At 47.4% G+C, this 18,859-nt stretch overlaps 1 protein-coding gene across 4 annotated transcripts in view; it reads right to left on the bottom strand.

Moving 5' to 3' along the window:
- The window catches only part of ANXA6 (annexin A6), a 51,968-nt gene extending 40,910 nt beyond the window's left edge, over positions 1-11,058 (bottom strand). The window contains exons 1-2 of one of the 4 annotated variants that reach the window (XM_067732298.1): positions 10,916-11,058; positions 1,536-1,579 (exon numbers count right to left, since the gene is read on the bottom strand). In XM_067732298.1, the coding sequence (XP_067588399.1) occupies positions 1,536-1,553 (18 nt within the window). In that variant the 5' untranslated portion in view covers positions 1,554-1,579; positions 10,916-11,058. Of the gene's footprint in view, positions 1-1,535; positions 1,580-10,451; positions 10,548-10,915 lie in introns of those variants that run through there. The other 3 variants (XM_067732300.1, XM_067732297.1, XM_067732299.1) reach the window with 3 other exon arrangements.
- Between the last annotated feature and the right edge of the window lie 7,801 nt (positions 11,059-18,859).

An 18,859-nucleotide genomic window follows, 5' to 3' on the forward strand; every position in this document is an offset into this window, starting at 1 on the left:
ACGCATCCCATAGGATAAGGGACGCCCTAAGGCTCTGCCATCCTAGGACTCTTGCTTGTAGGATGTCTGTGGCTGCTGGTCCGTGGCGACAAGAAAGCACAGGTCAGCTAGGCAGACAGCAGGGTCTGGGAGCACTGGTGCAGGAGTCCAAAGATATGTGCCCTAGGTCCTGGCCACCCTGGTCTCCCAGGACCTGATCTGTCCACTTGGGTCATCCAGAACCCTGCAATTCGAATGCCTCTCAGGAAGTAACTCTGGGATGATTACTCATGGGAAATGGGTAGCAACAACAACTACGCCTTGGATCTTTGTCTATAACCACTAGCACTCTCTCCTGGTCAGAGAGGCCACTTGTGCAAAGTGTGCTCCTCAGAGGCCGACAGGGAGGCCACGGCTAAGTCTTTTTTGAGTACTGATCCTACATCATATAACACACTGTGCTCTTCAAAAATTGTGAATAGACTTCCTTAAGGCCCTTGTTCATTGGGTGGCAAGTCATGAAGATGGGGACAAAGTTTAGCTATCACTGAGCTCAATCACCTCCTAATGGAAACTGGGGCCACAGAGAAGGTAAAGAACTCACCCAAGATCACACAGCTCCTGTATTATGTCTGTGGCCAATAGCTCTACGATTGACATGAGGGACCAAAGGGGCCAAGTCAGGGGTCCCTTTGTTTTATTCTCCCTTTTCAACCCCACTGTTGCAGTGACCACGTCTTTTTCTCTAAGGCCAGCCAACAGGGCAAACCCTGGCCCAGAGCAACACCTAGCTCTGACCAAGGACGGAACCTAATCCTGGCCACACACAGGAGTAAAAGCTTTGATACACCTCAAATTCCACAGCCCAGCAAAGCGCTCAGACAGCATGAAAGACTGGTGTCTCCCAAGCCAGGGAAACTTAATCCCAAATGCATGTGACAGAGAGGACCCAAATCCACCTCCAGAGCAGAGAGGACCCTCTCTAATGCTTTTGCCTATCCAGTATCCATCTCCCTTCCTGGGGGAACCACTCTTGGGCCAGGCAGTTCAGGTGGGACCAGCTCTACCACCTGGATCCAAGTTACCCAGGCCCAGCCAATGAAAACCAAACCCAAGACTTTCCCTGGAATCGTTTGGTATAAATTATGTTGTATCCTGCACGCTGCCCAGGAAGCAGAATGGAAGCCTAGAGCTGCTGCTGATGGCTAGTATGAATAATTAAGGAAGAATGTGTCCAAGAATGAAGCCACCCAGAGGAGGCCCAGTTCACGGAGGCAGGATCATGACAATATCACATGGGCCCCTGGATCCAGCCAGACCTGAAGCCCTGGGCTTCTCAGTCATGTGAGCCAATACACCTCCTTTCTGCTTAGGATGTTGTGTGTTGTCATCGGTCACTTGCATCTGAAAGAGCTGTGACTTATATAATAGGAGCAAGCAAAGCCTGAGAACCTCTCCAGCTCTTTTGTAACTGAAGGTACCAGGGATCTGTGCTGCAGGCACAGTGAGAAGCCCAGGCCCAGGGGAAGGACTATAGGAGGGGAAAGCCTCCTTACCTGTGCTAGCTTGGCCATGGTCTCGAGTTCTGCAGCAGACAACACTGTGGAGAAAAAAGAATTGCCATGAGATTCCTCTGCACTCTGATTCCCTCCATTCTTTCCCCTAAATTTCCTCAGCCTCATTCCCTTCAAGGGAGAGTGTGCTCCCGCAGCTGTTTTCCAGCTGCCTCCAGCCCTTCAGGTTAAATCACACCCAAAGACCCAGCTCAGGGCCAGGTGCAGTTTTTGGAGGATAATGGATGGACTAGCCAGTGTCCAGATGCTCACAGCAGGATGGGAAAGACTCTTGGAACCAGGAGAACTTGAAAGAGGGAAAGGGCACGACCACTAACCAGCACGACGCCTCCAGGCCACGCAGGGCACTTTCCCAGATGCTGTCTCACTTAATCCTCAAAGCAATCCTTCCTGGAGTCAAATTCCCCTTTTTTATAGAGGAGGAAACTGAGGATGGGGGTTCAGGGAGGTTAAATAATTTGCCCAAGATCATACATCTTAAAACTGAATTCACTATATATGAAATAAACAAGGACCTACTGCATAGCACAGGGAATTATATTCAATATCTTGTGATAACATAAAATGGAAAAGAATCTGAAAAAGCTGAATCACTCTGCTGTACACCTGAAACTAACACAACATTGTAAATCAACTATACTTAAATTAAAAAGAGACCCTGGGGCTTCCCTGGTGGCGCAGTGGTTGAGAGTCCGCCTGCCGATGCAGGGGACACGGGTTCATGCCCCGGTCCGGGAAGATCCCACATGCCGTGGAGCGGCTGGGCCCGTGAGCCATGGCTGCTGAGCCTGCGCGTCCGGAGCCTGTGCTCCGCAACGGGAGAGGCCACAACAGTGAGAGGCCTGCGTACCGCCAAAAAAAAAAAAAAGACCCTGAATTCAACAAAGTCTAGATCCCAGGGTCCATGCCATCTGCACCATGCATGCTCTCTTTCCAAGTCACCAAGAACAGTTCCAGAATTTGGGGCTTAACAGTCTGTAGATGGGCACCCTCAAGGGGCTCTGGGTCACCTGTTGCAAATATCTGACGGGCTATGGTTTCTTTAGCATCTACTCCTATAAGGCACTGCTCTGGGCACTGAGGATATACCAGTAAATAAAAGAGACTTTCTAAAACATGTGCTTTGCTGGAGCTTCCTCTATAATGGGGAAGGATAACAAACATGATAAAAACTAAGGAGAAAAGATGAAGCTTGGTTGGGAGAGAGTGACAAGGGGTGTGATCTCAGGTGGAGTGGCCAGAGGCCTCATGAACTACATGGCTACCTGAAGGCAGTGAGGTCAGTGTGGCTGATACAGCGGCAGGGAGTGGGGTGGGGACACTGGTAAGACGTGGCATCAAGGGACCAGTGCCTAAGGCCACTGTAAAGACTTGGGTTTTTCTCTGATGGGACAGATCATGGGTGAGGGTGGGCAACTGAACAAACAGGACACACGACCTCACTGAAAGGGGTGTCAGGACACAGGGTCTGCAGTGAAGGAATAAGAAACAAAGATATCTTATCTAAAAAGAAAGGTAAAAAGGGACATTGCTGCTTTGGAAAGGGGTTAGAGAAGGGGGAGCGGGGGAGCTACTGAGCACTCTCTGCAGGAGGGCAGAGATGGAAGAGCCACAATCTTCTTGGGATGTGAGGAGAAAGAAGGACCAGTGCTGTCCAGTGTAGTCAGGACTGCACGGTTTGATCTTTTTAAACCATGTCTACGTATTACATTTTTAAAGTAAAAATAACAAACTCTATCAGACTTATATCCAGTAAGAGCTACAAGGAACTGAACCAGAACAGAGGGTAGAAACAAAGGAGATGCGTAACCTCAGTGTTTTCCAGTTCTTCACATACCATCACCCCTACGCCACCCCACCCCGCCAAAAAAAAAAAAAAAAAAAACAAGAACAACACTGAGGGGAAATCAGCCCCTGATCTCAGCCCATAATCCTGCTCTCTCACTCTGGGGCCACAGGAGACATGTGACACAGCAGGGAGAACACAGGTTTGGAGTCAGACAGACAGACCTGGATTCAAGTCTGTTTTGTCCCTTACCAGCTATGTGACCTTGGGCACGTTGCTCATCTCTGAATTCAAGCTTATCTTAAGTACAGAACTGGGGCTTTCCCCTTTCTGCCTTGGAGAGTTGGAGGATGAGACCCAACTTATGTCAAGGCCAGGCCAGAGACGTAAATGGTGGCATTCAGTGTGCTAGGGGGACATTCTGAGGACAGGGCTTTGTCATGTTTACCCATGTGTCCCCACTGCCTGAATACAAGTCCCCCAAACTACAGTCAGCAGACAGATGTGAGATGATGGGCTTGGGGGTGAAGAGCAGAGGGCAGTGATCTGCCTGTAACCGCAGCGAGCTGACAGCAGAGCTTGAGGAAACCCTGCTGTTTCCCTGACAACCAGGGGCCCTTTGGTACAAACTTGAGCTCTCCTTAGGAAATAGAAACTCCCCTGAGGGGGAGCAGGAACCCACATCTACCCTAGGGTCTGGCCAGGAGCCAGCTCTGGGTTTCCCCAGGTCTGGGGGATGGTATGGGCAAAATACATGTGACACAGCAGGGAGAACATAGGTTTGGAGGGAGCTCCAGGGCCGGCAGAGAAAAAGGGACTGCATGAGGCCCAGGAAGTCAGCTGAGGCCCGTCACCTGCACCTCCAGCCTCGAAGCATTTTCCTTTGGCCTTGTTGCTGGAAACTTCAGCTGCTGGCGGCAGCCCAGGCCCAGCTGGACGGCTCAGAGGAGGAGCCTCCAAGTCTTTGGGAAAATACTCTCAGCTCTGAGAGCAGTTTATATGTGCCTCTTGTGAGTGCACGTCTTGTGTATACATGGAAAGCAAACTTCCAGAACTAGATGTTCTGATTGCAGTTCAGGGGGGCCAGGCTCCCACAGCCCCTCCTCTGAGGTTTCAGGGAAGCTCTGGAGCTAATCACAGAGGCGCCATCTACCCTGGCTTTACAAGGGGCTCTGATCCCTCCCAGGGCGACCCAGACCACACTTCCCAGGTTGCCTGAATAAATGTTTTATATCCAATGTTTCAGAACCCCAGAGGGCCCTTAACAATTACTTCCAAGCCCCTCACTTTCTAGATGAAGTAAAGGCATCTCAGGGAGGATAAGTGACTTGCCAGGCCCAGACAATGGCTCACATCCCTGCATCCCACCCCCGGGTAATAACACGCTGGGACGTTAGGAAGAGGCCGAAGGAAAAGACCCAGGTTCTGGTTCCCAGCCTGCCCCTCTGTAACCACAGACAAGCCAGGTTGTCTCTCTAGACCTCAGTTTCTTCATCTGCAGAATGTGGATAATATCACTCCCTCCTTGGGAAAAGCCAGAGTGGATGTGAGAGGCTTTTGTAGGTATCAACCAGGGATTTTCACAGCAAAATCTCAGAATAACAGTCCTAGGAGAGTTCTCCCCCAAGGCCACAGGACTCCTCTCTATCCCCACCCCACCCCCAATAGGCAAGTTTCACCATCTTGGTTGAAATAGCTTCTCAAGACTGGCAGGTATGGCCACTATACACCAGTGCCTCTCTCCTCTCAGGAACCCTAAATCTCTTTGGACCTGGATTTCCATGAAGGCTCATAATGGAAGATCTTTCCAGAAACCCATTCAACGATAGAGCTGATGGTGGCCTTGTGCTGCTGTGGCCACCTCCTGCCTCAGTCCTTTAGGCTGCAAGCAATCAGGACTCGCTCCAGAAGGAACACCCTGGGGTAGAGAATACCAGGGCTGGCTCAACCACCACTGCCTAACTATAGCATTGGGGAAACCGAGAGCCAGACAGAAGGTCTTGTCCAAGTCCTGCAGAAGGACTGAGTCACAGCTCTGCTCCCCACCAATTAGTAATTTTGTAAGTTACCTAAATATGAATCTCAGTTTCCACATCTACAAGATGCATATGAAGTCCCAAACATTTACAAAGGAGGCAGGGTGGCATTGTAATAAAGAATGTGGGCTTTGTAGTCATGGCCTGAGTTCAAATCCTGACTGCTCATGACCTTGGGGGAGTTACATCATTTCTCTCTGACTCGGTTTCTTCATCTCAGAAATGATAATCTCATAAGGTTTTTGTGAAAATTCAATGAAGTAAGGCAGGTAAAATACTTAGCATGGTCAGGTTCAGAGTAGATGTTTAATAAGTGGTAGCTTCTGTTATCACAATCACCGTTATTAGAGCAGTTGTCTCCAAAGTGGGGTACTGGGCACAGTGATCCATTGGGGTGCAGAATGAGAATATTACAACTTTCTAAATTGATCTTGCCCTTTCATGTTCCATTGTTGATGTTCGCTATACATACATAAAGTTAAAGATGCGTATTAGGGCTGATAAAAGTACACAATCAAGAGTTTGGACTTGGGACTTCCCTGGTGGTACAGGGGTTAAGACTCCGCACTCCCAATGCAGGGGGCCCGGGTTCGATCCCTGGTCAGGGAACTAGATCCCACATGCATGCCGCAACTAAGAGTTCACATGATGCAACTAAGGAGCCCGCCTGCCACAACCAAAAAAAAAAAAAAGTTTGGACTCGATGGAATGAAGCAGAGGAAGGAGAAGAAAGAGGGGAGAAGAAACACCGGCATAAGAAAAAGCATTTCTGTTCTCAAGACGTAGCCTGTGGGCTTTGGTGGAACAGAGCGTACTTCTGAGAGGAGAGAGGAGATGTTGAGTATTAGGGGGTGAGATCAGGTGTGGAGGGTAAGGGCAAATTGAGAAAAATTTTATAACCTGGAAGATCACGCAAAAAACAATCACCCAGACCCCTGCGCCCCAGGAGTGCCGGAGGGACTCTGCCCACTCATCTCCAACGGCCCCCCTTCGATGCAGGCCCTCTGAGCTCCGCACTCATGGCCGCTGACACCCGTCCTGATTTGTCTGCCTTCGCCTTCCACCTCTTCACCCACTACCACACCCTCTCCCCCTAAACCAGGAATCTCTTCCACTGGCATTTTCTAACCAGCCTTCTAGCAACAAAACCAGTGCTTTTTCAATTCTGGCTTTATTAATACCACCTGGGGAGTTTTTCGAACTTACCAACACATAAGGCCACCCCCAGAGATTCAACAGGCCAGGGATGAAGCCTGGGCTTTGGTAATTTTTGAAAACTTTCCTAGGTGATTCTGCTAACTTTTCTAGGAAGCCAGGAGGGATTTCTCCCACCTCTGAACCACAGTGTGACTGTAAAACCATCTACTCGTGAGTGGCTTGGGTCAACCGTTGTGGATTTATCATTCCTCAATGAGATGGAGGCTGCTTGTCTCCAAGGTATTGTGAGAAGAAAAAAAAATCTGTAAAAATGCACGATAATTCTTAGAGACATGCTCATTCTGTCCCATCTGATAAAGGTTCAGTGGACTTCCCTTCCCTTCCCCCACCTCTGGTGGAAAAACAAGTTTGCCTCCATTTGTACATTCCTTTCAATATAAAGGCATCTGCTGATTCTCTTCTGAGCTGGTTCTAACATCTGCCTGGTCCAGTCACTGATTATTGAGTAGAATAAAATCTTTCGCACATGATCATTTTTATATCTGAGGCATGATTTTACCTTTTCTTTAAAATTACTGTATATGCTTCCTTAATGTACCCTTACTACTAAGTGTGGTTCATAAGCATTGTTGAGTGAAAGGTACTGAGTGGTTTTCAGGCTTTCTTTAGTGACTCCCTTGAAAAATCATAGAATAAAAAGGAATCACCTTGCCTACTGGTTTTCAGACTCATTAAACAGCCAGGAGAGGAAATAACTTGAGGGGTTAAGTAACTTGCCCAGCTCATAAAGAAAGCTAGTGATTAAGCAGAGGCTCACTTTTCAAAACCTATTTATTGAGGGCCTCCTGCATGCCCATTGGCAGGAGGTGGGGGTAGAACAGACAATGAGACAGACGAATCTCCCACCCCACGAAGCTGACAAATTTTTGTGCAGTGATCTGCAAATTTTTTTGATCCTATACACCGCCAGTAACTAAGGAAAAAAAAAGATCATGATAAACAAACATATACATTTTTAAGCATAAGATTAAAAGCATATATAATAAGAAGTCTAAGTTTCTTCCAGCATCCCAGAAAATCATCTTAGTGCCTCCCAGGTTGTATGTACCCCCCTTTGGAGGCCCCTGGCCTACAAAATCTAGATCCTTCCCTTTCCCCTTTCCTGATGGCTCCTCCCCCAGTCTGCAGGGAGACACCAAAGACCAGCCCCTCCGCCCTCCAGGACCTGCCTTTAATGAAGCCAGAGTAAATGCCATTCCTGGCCCTGTGCCCGGGCACACCCCCCAGCTCACAGCACTAGGGTTTCTTAGAGAGCAGAGTCTTTCCCTCTCCTGACCCAGAATCATTGATCCTCAGGCAGGATAAGGCCCCAGGATATGGTCCAGGGGCCCCAGGTTTGGAGTTGGACTGGCCTGGGTTGGAATGCTCAGGTCACTTTTGTGAGAGATAGCAAAGCACAGTGTCTCCCAGTACAGAGGCAGGAGCCAGACTGCCTGAGATCAGAGCCTGACCTGTTATTTAGGAGCTGTGTGGCCTTGGGCACACACTTAACCTCAAATGTAAAATGGGGGATAAAAATTATGCTCACCTCAGAAGAGTTGTGGTGAGCGTGAAAAGAATTAAGACATATCTAGTGCTCAGAAGACGCCCTGGCACACAGGACGCCCTAGGTAAGTGTTAATATTCTTTCTATCCTAAACTTTTGAGGGCTGAGTTTCCACATCTGCAAAACGGGCGTGGTGACAGCATCTAACATAGGGTTCAGCCAAGGCCTGGTGAGTTAGAAGCGCTCAATAAATAATAAAAATGACTGTTTTACTATTATTTACGAGGACACCCATTTTGCAGATGAGGAACCTGAGGCTCGGACCACCTGCTTTCTCAAGCACTACACCCTTCTGGGGCACCACACCCCAGAGCACTCGATTCTCTGGGCAGGGCACTCTACAGTTTACAAGGCACTTTTTCACATCTCCCATCTTATAATCTCATGAGGGGGCTATCAACCTCATCCTCATTTTACAGGCGGGGGATCTGAGGCTCCGAGAACCCAAGGACAGGCACTCCTCCTTAGCTAGTCTGGGGGTGGGGTGAGTGGGGAGGGTTCTCAAGCCCAGGAGGAAGGGGAATATGGCTGGATTCCAAACCAAGAAGTTTAAAAGGATGAATAAAGGCATCCTCACCCAAGACTTCCTCTCCTCTTTTGAGAGGGAGGTAGACAGACATGCTTGCTCGAAAATCAGGGTAGAGACCACATCCTGTGCTTTGTCCCCACCCAGGAAGCATCTTAGAGGGGTTGGGTGGGGTGAGGCTGGTGACACTACTGGACCTCCCTGGAAAATTCTAGAATGGCCATGAAGAAAAGCCAGGCAACTCCAACCCATTTTACCAGCTGGGTGCCCTGGGCACAGCTCTTGTCCCTCTAGAGAGGCAGGCACTAAGGCTCAGAGGGGTAGGCGTGTCCCCAGGGCTCCAGGTGGCTAGTGGCAGGGCAGAGGCTGGGACTGGGTGTGGCTGGAGCCTGGTGGCCCAGGGCTCCCTCTGGGTGCTGCAGTGCAGATGGTCCAGACGCTGGCGGCTACCCAACACTGCAGAGCTCCCCGACCCTGTCCCAGGAACAAGCCCCAAGAGGCCAGGTCCCCGACTTCCCAGGGACAGCCCCCTCCTCTGCACATTCACATCCACAGTCTGCCCCAGCAACAGCTGTGACCCTTACCCAGAAACCACAAATATTTTCTGTATCCCAGCAGCCCGCGCCTCGGGAACAAGGAGTGGAAGGCAAAGAAAGATGTCTGAGTGAAAGTCACAGCTGCATAGGGGGATACAGGCCTCTGCCCCACCCTACTCCCACCATCCTAAATCTTAGAACAGTTGAATTCTAGAACACCAGCGCTGCAAGGGGCAGCCAGTTCAGCAGACTTCGCCACAGAATGGTAACTGAAGCACAGAGAAGGAAGGGGCTTGCCCAAGGACCCCTGGCTCCTGGAACTGTGACCCAGCTTTCCACCGGCCCCTAGGCCAGTGCCCTCTGCCATGGCACAGGGCCTGCCAGCCAGAGGGGCAGGGTCCATGGCAGCTGAAGCTGCGCAGTCATTCACCTCCAAAGGGAGGGCTAAGCAGGTCACGATATCCCATTTGGGTCAGTGGGGCGGGCAATTTAAGGTGTGCTTTGGGTAGAGGGGAGAAGGGGAAGTGAGGGAAAAGGGCAGACCAGGGAAACCAGAGTTATTTTACAAACCCAGAAGCCATATGTCCAAATTTGGAATTGTCGGGGAAGACCCATCAGAGTTTAGAGAAAAGGAGGGGGAGGGAGGAAGCAAAGGGTGGATCCTCCCAAAGGACCCCCACCCCCACCCCGTCCCCTTGCACGGCCTAGCTGGGTAGGCCAGGCTTCCCAGGCCTGTAGTCAAGACTTCCAAACCTGTAATCATTCCTTGCAGCTGACAGATAAATCAATTTTCACAGCCATTGTTTCCTCTGAGAGGCTGGGTTTATCAGCTCTGGACTTGGGGAAGGAAACTGAGGCTCAGACAGGGAAAGCTACGGATTCAAGGTCACACTGCACGTTGTTGGTGGAGCTGGGATTCCGACTCAAGGTATTTCACGCCCACGCTCGCATCTGCGGAGTCATCTGAAGCCCCCAAGCTTTGGAAAGGCCGAAACTGGGCTGAGGGGGCGCAGGAAGAAGGGTGGGGCCTCTGGCCCAACACAAGGCCCCTGGAGCCCAGTTGGAGTCTCCTTTAGAGGCGAGGAGTGGCCCCAAGAGGGCGGGAGGGTCCACTGGGGCCCTGAGGTGTGGACAGCCGGTCCCCCATCAGCCTGCACACAAAGAGCCCTGCCCCAACGACCACCATTTCAGGTGCAGCGCAGGGTCCGACTCTTCTTGCCCTCAGTCTTCGGCTTCCGCTACACCCTTACCTGCGGGTCCGTCCCCTGTCCAGCTGTCTCCAACCCCGGGCCTTCAGAGTCGCTTTAGTCCCGCAAAGCACGGCCAGCAGCTTGCGTGGCCCCGGCCCAGGTGCCCCCCCGCCCCTCCACCACACCCTCTGCAGAGCCGGCCCTCCCCTCGCCTCGCCTCCCCTCGCCTCCCTTCCCTTCCCCTCCTTTCTCTTCCCTTCCCTCCCGCCCGCCGTCCGCCTCCGCTTCCCCGCCTGCGGCAGTGGATTTGCTCCACTATGCTGCGCAGACGCGCCCTGCCCGCGACCCACTCGGGTTCCCGCGCCCTCGGGTTCCCGGTCCCCGCGGCCCCCACCTCCCGCGCCCCTCCCCGGAGCCGGCGGCAGGCGTGGGTCAGCGATGACTGGGCATTTATGGCTCGCCCCCCGCATCCCTGAAGCCCGCCGGAAGGGGTGGGGGTCCACTGGAGCGATCCCGTCTCCTACCTCAACCTTCTCACCGCGCGGCGGAAGCCTCCTGTAGCGGACGGACAGACGAGCAGGCGGACGCGGAGCTCGCTGGGTCAGAGCCCGTTAGCAGCAGCAGCCGCAGCGCAGGGGCGGGCCGGGAGAACAGTCCTCGGCTCCCGGGCCGGACACGTGGCGCGCGGGGCCCAATCGGGCTCGTCCCGCCTCCCCCCCTCCCCGCCGACCCCACCCCCCCACCCCCCAGCCCCCGCCAAGTTCATTCGCTCCTGGAATCTTAGAATGTCACCAGCCGGGAGGGGCCTCGCCAGGAAAAACTCCGTCTCTGCTCAGACCCCAGACCTGCGACCTGAAGAGGGGAGGAGGATTTGGCCAAGGTCACTCGGCCGTTCAGGGCTGGAAGTCAAAGCTCCCGACTCCAGTTCTGGACACTGTCCCCAAATTCCTACTGCTCACCAAAGATTTGTTGAGAAACAGAACCTTGAGGCTTGATAAAATTAAAGCCAAGCACTTAATCTGCCTGATCAGATTCTGTCCCTCCACAGCCCCTTCAGGTCTGTGACATTACTTAGCCACTTTCCAGAGGAGAGCCCAGAGAAGCCCAGTTTTTAAACGGTCACACAGCTAGTAAGTTGTGGAGCCGGATTCAAACCTGTGCCAGGTGACTCCAGAGGGGCGCTTGCTCTAGCTTGGCTCAGGAGAGTGCATAGTCCAGAAGAAAGGGAGACAGACCACCAGTCATAATCCGGGGCTGTGGGGAAAACCATAGAATAATAAAAAAGTGATAAACTCTTTGGGAATCCAGAGGAAACTGAGAATGACTGTCCCCCAGGGGATTTGTAAAGACTTCCTGGAGGAGGTGATGCTGCAGTGAAATCAGTAGTACTTCCCACCCACCCACCCCTTAGAAATTCTGCATTGATGGAAAGATGGCAACCCTGGGCTGCTGAGTCTTCATAGGCAAGACTCTTAGATGCTCTGATTTTCAGTTAGCTCAAGCAAAAGATAGGGATAATCAATGCTCTTTCCAAAGGCTGTCTTCAACCTCTCACTAATTAGAGAACTCTAAGCCTTTTTAGCAAGGGGACCTAGTATGTTCTTTCATCTATACATCCCCCCAACATTTATTGATTACCTGCTGCATGCTGGGCACTGAGCTGGGAGACTAAAGTGAGCAAATGGGAAATGCTGCCTAGACCTGCCCGCATGGAGCTTCCACTCTTATGGAAGACAGATGGTTAGGTCTTTGTTACAATACGGTTTAGGCAGTTGTAATCTGGAAACTATAAAGTGCTATGATGGCCACAGCAGATGGATCCCACATAACCTAGACCTTTGAATGAGAGTAGTGTTGTGACCAAAAGATGAATGCAATCTAGTAGGAGACTAAGAAGAAATTAAAATAGATAAATAAATAAATAAAGTAAGTAATTACCTTAAGATGAGATCTGCTGTTAGTATTCAACAGAAGTGTTACCGATCGCAAGTTCATGTGTCCGAAGTAGAGTGACACCAAACACACTGAAACATCAGAGTTGGAGCAGAGAAAGGTTTATTGCAGGGCCAAGCAAGGAAAATGGGTGGCTCATGCTCAAAATCCCCAAACTCCCCAATTGTTTGGGGGGGGAAATTTTTAATAGGCAAAATTTGGGGTGAGGGCTGCAAGGTGTGTGACTTTCTTCTGATTGGCTGGTGGCGAGGTAACAGGGTGGTTCCAGGAATCTTGTGCTCAGGCTGAAGTTAACATCCTCCTCCTGGGTGGGGGCCTTAGTTCCTGCAGAAGAACTCAAAGATATTGTTATGAGGGACTTCCCTGGTGGCGCAGAGGTTAAGAATCCGCCTGCCAATGCAGAGGACACGGGTTTGAGCCCTGGTCCGGGAGGATCCCACATGCCGCAGAGCAGCTAAGCCTGTGCGCCACAAGTACTGAGCCTGCACTCTAGAGCCCGTGAGCCACAACTACAGAGCCCGCGAGCCACAACTACTGAGCCCGCATGCATAGAGCTGGTGCTCCACAACAAGAAAAGCCACCGCAATGAGAAGCCTGCACACTGCAACAAAGAGTAGCCCCCGCTTCTGCAACTAGAGAAAGCCCGCGTGCAGCGATGAAGACCCAACGCAGCCAAAAATAAATAAATAAATTTATTTTTAAAAAAAGAAAAGATATTGTTATGTATATTCCTTCAGGAAGAACCAGGACCCTGACCCAAGGCTGCACTGTTTCTTCACTGCTCCTCCCTTGTTTCTGCATTCCCTCCCTTCCCTGATTAGCAACTGTTTGAACCTGCTTCTAAATAAAGCCTATTTTCTACAAACAAGAAATGGGGACACAGAAAGGATTTGTACCTGGGAGCCCCACAGGGTCCTGCTTGGCTTCAGAAGCAACACCTTCTGAGATAGGATATGAGGAGGCTGGCCCCAGCAAGGATAGAGGTGAGGTTTCCTCAAGCATCGTAATCGTATGTGCTATTTATTGAGCATTTTGTATGAGCCAGGCACTGTTGTAAGTGCTTTACTTGCAATGTCACATTGAATCCTCACAATTCATTAGTAAATATTTATTCAGCACCTACTGCATGCCAGGCACTATTTTAGGAGTTTTATTAGTAAACAAAATGAAGATCTCTGCCCTCATGGAATCTGCATTCCAGCAGAGGGAAGATAGACACACAATAAGTAAACATGACAATATGTTAGGAGGTGACAAGTGGTGTGGACAGTAAGAAGAAGAAGCAGATGAAGTGTCCCAGGATGATATGGGAAGTTGCAGTATTATGTAGGGTGTTCAGCAGAGGCCTCAATGAGAGGGTGAGATTCGAACAAAGACATGCAGGAGGTGAGGAAGGTAGCAGAGCTGATGGGAGATCTGTGGGAAGAGTGTTTTAGGCAGAGGAAACAGCTGCAACAAATGCTCCAGGGCAGGAGCAAGCCTGGAATATTGAAGGAACAGCAAGGAGGCCAGTGTGGCTGGAGTGAAGTGAGCCAGAGGGAGAGTAAGGGGGCAGGAAGGTAGTGAGGGGACAGGGATGGGCAGGGGGATGAGAAGACGTAGCTCTTAGGTGTAAAGGCAGGAACAGAGAGACATCCCAGCTATAGAAGAGACAGAGAAATTTGCCCTTCATTTGCCTTTTGTTCCATTTGGTCCCTCAGTGGATTGGATGATACCTACCCCGTTGGTGAGGGCAAGCCTCTGTACTCAGTCTACTGAATCAAATGCTAATCCTCACAGATACACTCAGAAATAATGTTTTACCTAGCTCTCTGGGCAGAGCAATGTGAAAGGAAAATCCAAATGGACTTGGTATTGTTAAGAGAGCTCTCTAAATATGGAGCCTGGAGGCCGTTGAGGAAGTGTGACTTACGCTTGTCTCAGCCTATTTGGAATCCGATCTTTTGACGTATTGTTCTCCAGAATATCTATTGTCATCCAGAGCCTGGTATTCAAAGTATTCATCAGACCCTTACCCTGAAACAACTCATAATAGCCATCCCTTAAGGACAAATATTTACTTTCTTATGTCAGAGTCCAGCCTCATGGCTGTTTTTTTTTTTTTAAATACAAGTACAATTTTCCCTTACTTTTTTTTTTTTTTTTTTGGCCGTGCCATGCGGCTTGCAGGATCTTAGTTCTCTGACCAGGGATTGAACCCACGCCCTTGGCAGTGAAAACGTGGAGTCCTAACCACTGGACTGCCAGGGAATTCCCAGCCTCACCGCTTTTGCCTTTATAAGCCCTGATTCTTTCTCTTCCTTGGAGCACTCTTTCAGTTCTACTGGAATCTGTGTCTCCCAAATTGCAGTTCTGAAGACCAAATAAACTCTCTTCTTATCTGCAGCCTTCTGCATGTCTTTGGTTGACCTGGTGTCAGACAAATGGGATACAGAGTGACCTGCCTTCTCCCGAACTCCAGCATCACTATGATGGGAATAAGGTACCTCTAAGAGTCCTTTGTGCTCTGTTGTTTCTTAGGAGGTCCTGGCTCATAGTGGTAAGTTTTGTACCTGAACCTCCCACCTTGGCAGAAGTTCTACTCTATTTGGGTATCCTCTGTGCTGGCCTCTGTTTTCAGGACTTTGTTTCCCACGTTGGTCTGGTGACTAATCACTCTTAGAAAAATGGAAAATTCACTCTCTAAGGGTAAGGCTGTAGAGCAGCCCCTTTCTGGAACTCCTGTTGGATTTATGTGTAAAAACTATGTATCCTAGTCCTGAAAGTATTGATCTTACTGGACTATGATTACCTGGGATGATTTACAATTAAATTGGCCAAACTGGGTCTCACTTGAAATTTCTAAATTAGTTTATCTGCACAGTTAATTAGAAAAAGGATGTAACACAACAAATAATGGGAAGCCTATTTCAATTGGTATTGGAAGCCTCGAAACATCATAATGAACCCACTGTTGCTTCCCTCAGAGAAACTCCTAATTATGTCAAAGGATTTCCACATTGGAAACATCCTCTGAGGCTGCTGAGCGCTCTCTCTCCAGCTTCCTCTGTTCCTCCCTGTTCCTCTGAATATCTACCACGATGCTCTCCTCCCTGCTAGCCATCTCACTCTGAACTTCCTTTTTTTTTTTTTTAACACTGAGATTTATCCCCTGCAGAAGGCTAGCCATACTGACTTTTCTGTAATGACAGCCCCCTCTTTTTTTTTTTTGCGGTACCAGGGAAGCCCTCTGACAGCCTCTTTTAAAACCAGATATAATGCTTTTAGATGGGTGGATCAACCTACAATGTCATTTAAGTTACATCTTACAAATCTTTGCACAACTGTAAATGCAGCTGTAGAGACAGTTCAGATTCTACCCATTCTACCCATTCTTTTTCATGGATCCACTTTTAACTCAAAAGGCTTGTAACCTCTCTGAGAACTCTTACCTAGGCCATCTCCAATTTCCAAGACAGGAGGGAAAAAAAAAAAAAGGAAAAGAGGCCTTTTTAAACACAAACTGCTTAAAGGACACTCTTGCCCAAATAGCCTCCTTAAAACTGCTTGTCAAGGGCACATACAGATCTTAAAAATCTTCTCTACAAATAGTGAAAGACTTTAGTCATCTGAGTGAGTAGGCAATTTATTCCAACTGTTATTTATAAGCTAGTGAGGTGTTGTGGGGTTTTTTTGGTTTTTTTTTTGTGGTACGCGGGCCTCTCACTGTTGTGGCCTCTCCCGTTGCGGAGCACAGGCTCCGGACGCGCAGGCTCAGCGGCCGCCATTGGCTCACGGGCCCAGCCGCTCCGCAGCATGTGGAATCTTCCCGGAATGGGGCACGAACCCATGTCCCCTGCATTAGCAGGCGGACTCTCAACCACTGCGCCACCAGGGAAGCCCTAAGCTAGTGAGTTTTTTTGTTTTTTTATTGAAGTATAATTGATTTACAGTGTTGTGTTAGTTTCAGTTGCACAGCAAAGTGATTCAGTTATATATTCTTTTTCAGATTCTTTTCCTTTATAGGTTATTACAAGATACTGAATATCGCTCCCTGTGCTGTACAGTAGGTCCTTGTTACTTATCTATTTTATTTTAAAAAATTTTTTATTATTTATATTTGGCTGTGTTGGGTCTTCGTTGCTGCGGGTGGGCTTTCTCTAGTTGCGGAGAGCAGGGGCTGCTCTTTGTTATGGTGTGCAGGCTTCTTATTGCGGTGGCTTCTCTTGTTGTGGAGCACGGGCTCTAGGAGCGTGGGCTCTAGGAGCGCGGGCTTCAGTAGTTGTGGCACGTGGGCTTAGTTGCTCTGCAGCATGTGGGATCTTCCTGGACCAGGGCTGGAACCTGTGTCCCCTGCATTGGCAGGCAGATTCTTAACCACTGCACCACTAGGGAAGTCCCTATCAATTTTATATATAGTATTCTGTATCTGTTAATCCCAAACTCCTAATTTATGCCACCCCCTTCACCTTTGGTAACCATAGGATTGTTCTCTATGTTTGTGAGTCTGTTTCTGTTTGGTAAATAAGTTCATTTGTATCTTTTTTTAAGATTCTACAAATAAGCAATATTATATATTTGTCTTTCTCTGTCTGATTTACTTCACTAAGTATAATAAACTCTATAAAAGAGTGAGTTTTATACCTAGTAATATAATCAGTATTATACCTGATTCATGACTAAAGTTTTAAAATGAAAACTATGAGATCTTTTTGTCTATTCGTATATATATCTATGTATGCACATTATAGATAATGGTATTTTTTCTACCTTCAGATGGTGTTGCTAAAACTAATTTGTAAAAGAACTCTATTTAATTGGCTTAAAACAAAAAAGCAGTATATAAATTGAGTATACTCGCCAAAATATAACAGAAACTAAGCCAAATGTTTTTCAAGTTCACATGATCTAGGATGAATCTACAGTAAATAAAGCTAATTTAACTTTGTTGTTTTGATTAATACAGATGGGTCTTTAGAGTTATCAACATTAAGTACAATACTTTTTTTTTAGTACAATACTTTTATTGTATGTAGATTAACTAAAAGTCAAATAAGTTCATGTTATCTCTGTTACAAGATTTGTCAGCAAGAATAATAACTTGGTATGGTAAAATTTTCTTAAGTAAATGTAAATGTGATAAGAGTTTAGGTGAACTCTTTAAGACTAATTATGTTTTATGGTATGTCTACCTAAAAACAGTTTCCTTAAATCTTTTTGGGAACTTGAAACTGTAGAGTTTTGCTAAATTAAGTTGAATGATGGAAATTTATTGAATATCTAGATCAATCCCAAATAAAAAAGATACTGAGACATTAATTACTGAGCATAGACATCCTTTAATAAAGATGTTTGGAACTATTAGTAAATATCTTTGGTGCCATGCTGAGAAAATTTTCTGTGAGAAAGCACATGTTTCTAGAAATTATAAAAAGTATTTATAAGTTTGCCAATCTACAGAATACTAATGTAAATGTTCATAATTGCTTACTTCTTAGTTTTCACTAGAAATTAAGGTTTTTAAGGGTTAAGAATTTTAATTAATATATATAATTAAAACTACTAAAATTAATAAGGAAAACATCTTTGTATGCAAGGGTTTTTTTGTAAAGGTGTACGGAATGGAAATGCATTTGTTAAGGGAAAAGAAGGTGATTTTGTCTTAAAGCTGGTTATTTCTAAATGGGAAAGAAAACAAGGGACAAATAAAATGGATATAGAAGGTTATAAAAGGTTTACGAAAAAAGGAATCTTGAGGAAGAACTTTTTGTCTGATCGGGACTGGCTAAAATTGGAATAAATTTAATTAAATGAATGCATTTTAATACCAAAAGTAAGCTGGTGCAAAATTTAAATTTGGTTTTTCTGTCTGTTAAAAGGACAGCTTTTTCCTATTGGTCTGCTCTTGATAATAAGAGATTATAAAAGGTAGATCTTATGCTTTGCCAAAATTACACCTTATTTTCTATGTTGTCTTTATCAGGTCTTTAATTACTTAAGTAAACCTAGTCTTCTCGATATTAAAAAAGCTAAGTTTTGCTCAGAACTATATAACCTTTTATGTTTGCCTATGAAGTCTTTGTTATTTTGTTTAAATGGATAGCTAAGCATATTTTCACGGTGACCTATGATCCTGTTTGACCAAGTGTTTTGAAAACTTTTGGTATTTTTAACTAACTTTCCAAAATCAGATTCTAAATGAAGTCTTTCTGACTTAGAACTAACTCTGAGATTTGAAATATTTCAGAGGGCCCCTAAAATGTACCAAAGATTTGTTCTCTCTCCTTGTAAAAAGGGAAATGTTAAACTAATTAGGCTTATTTGATATGTTACATTATATGGGAAGCATTGTTTCCTGTTCTGTGAAGAGCAGACTCAGTGCATTGTTGGTGGTATGGACCTGATAGGAATGGGCTGAGGATAATAAGTATTAGCTACTTATTCCAGGAGCTTTGCTGCAAAGGCCAGCAAAGAAATGGGGCAGTGTCTTGCAGGGGGATAGGGATCGAGAGGAGGGTTTTGGTTCATTTGTTTTT

Source organism: Pseudorca crassidens, chromosome 3 (genome assembly GCF_039906515.1).
Source record: "Pseudorca crassidens isolate mPseCra1 chromosome 3, mPseCra1.hap1, whole genome shotgun sequence".
NCBI classification, from domain to species: domain Eukaryota; kingdom Metazoa; phylum Chordata; class Mammalia; order Artiodactyla; family Delphinidae; genus Pseudorca; species Pseudorca crassidens.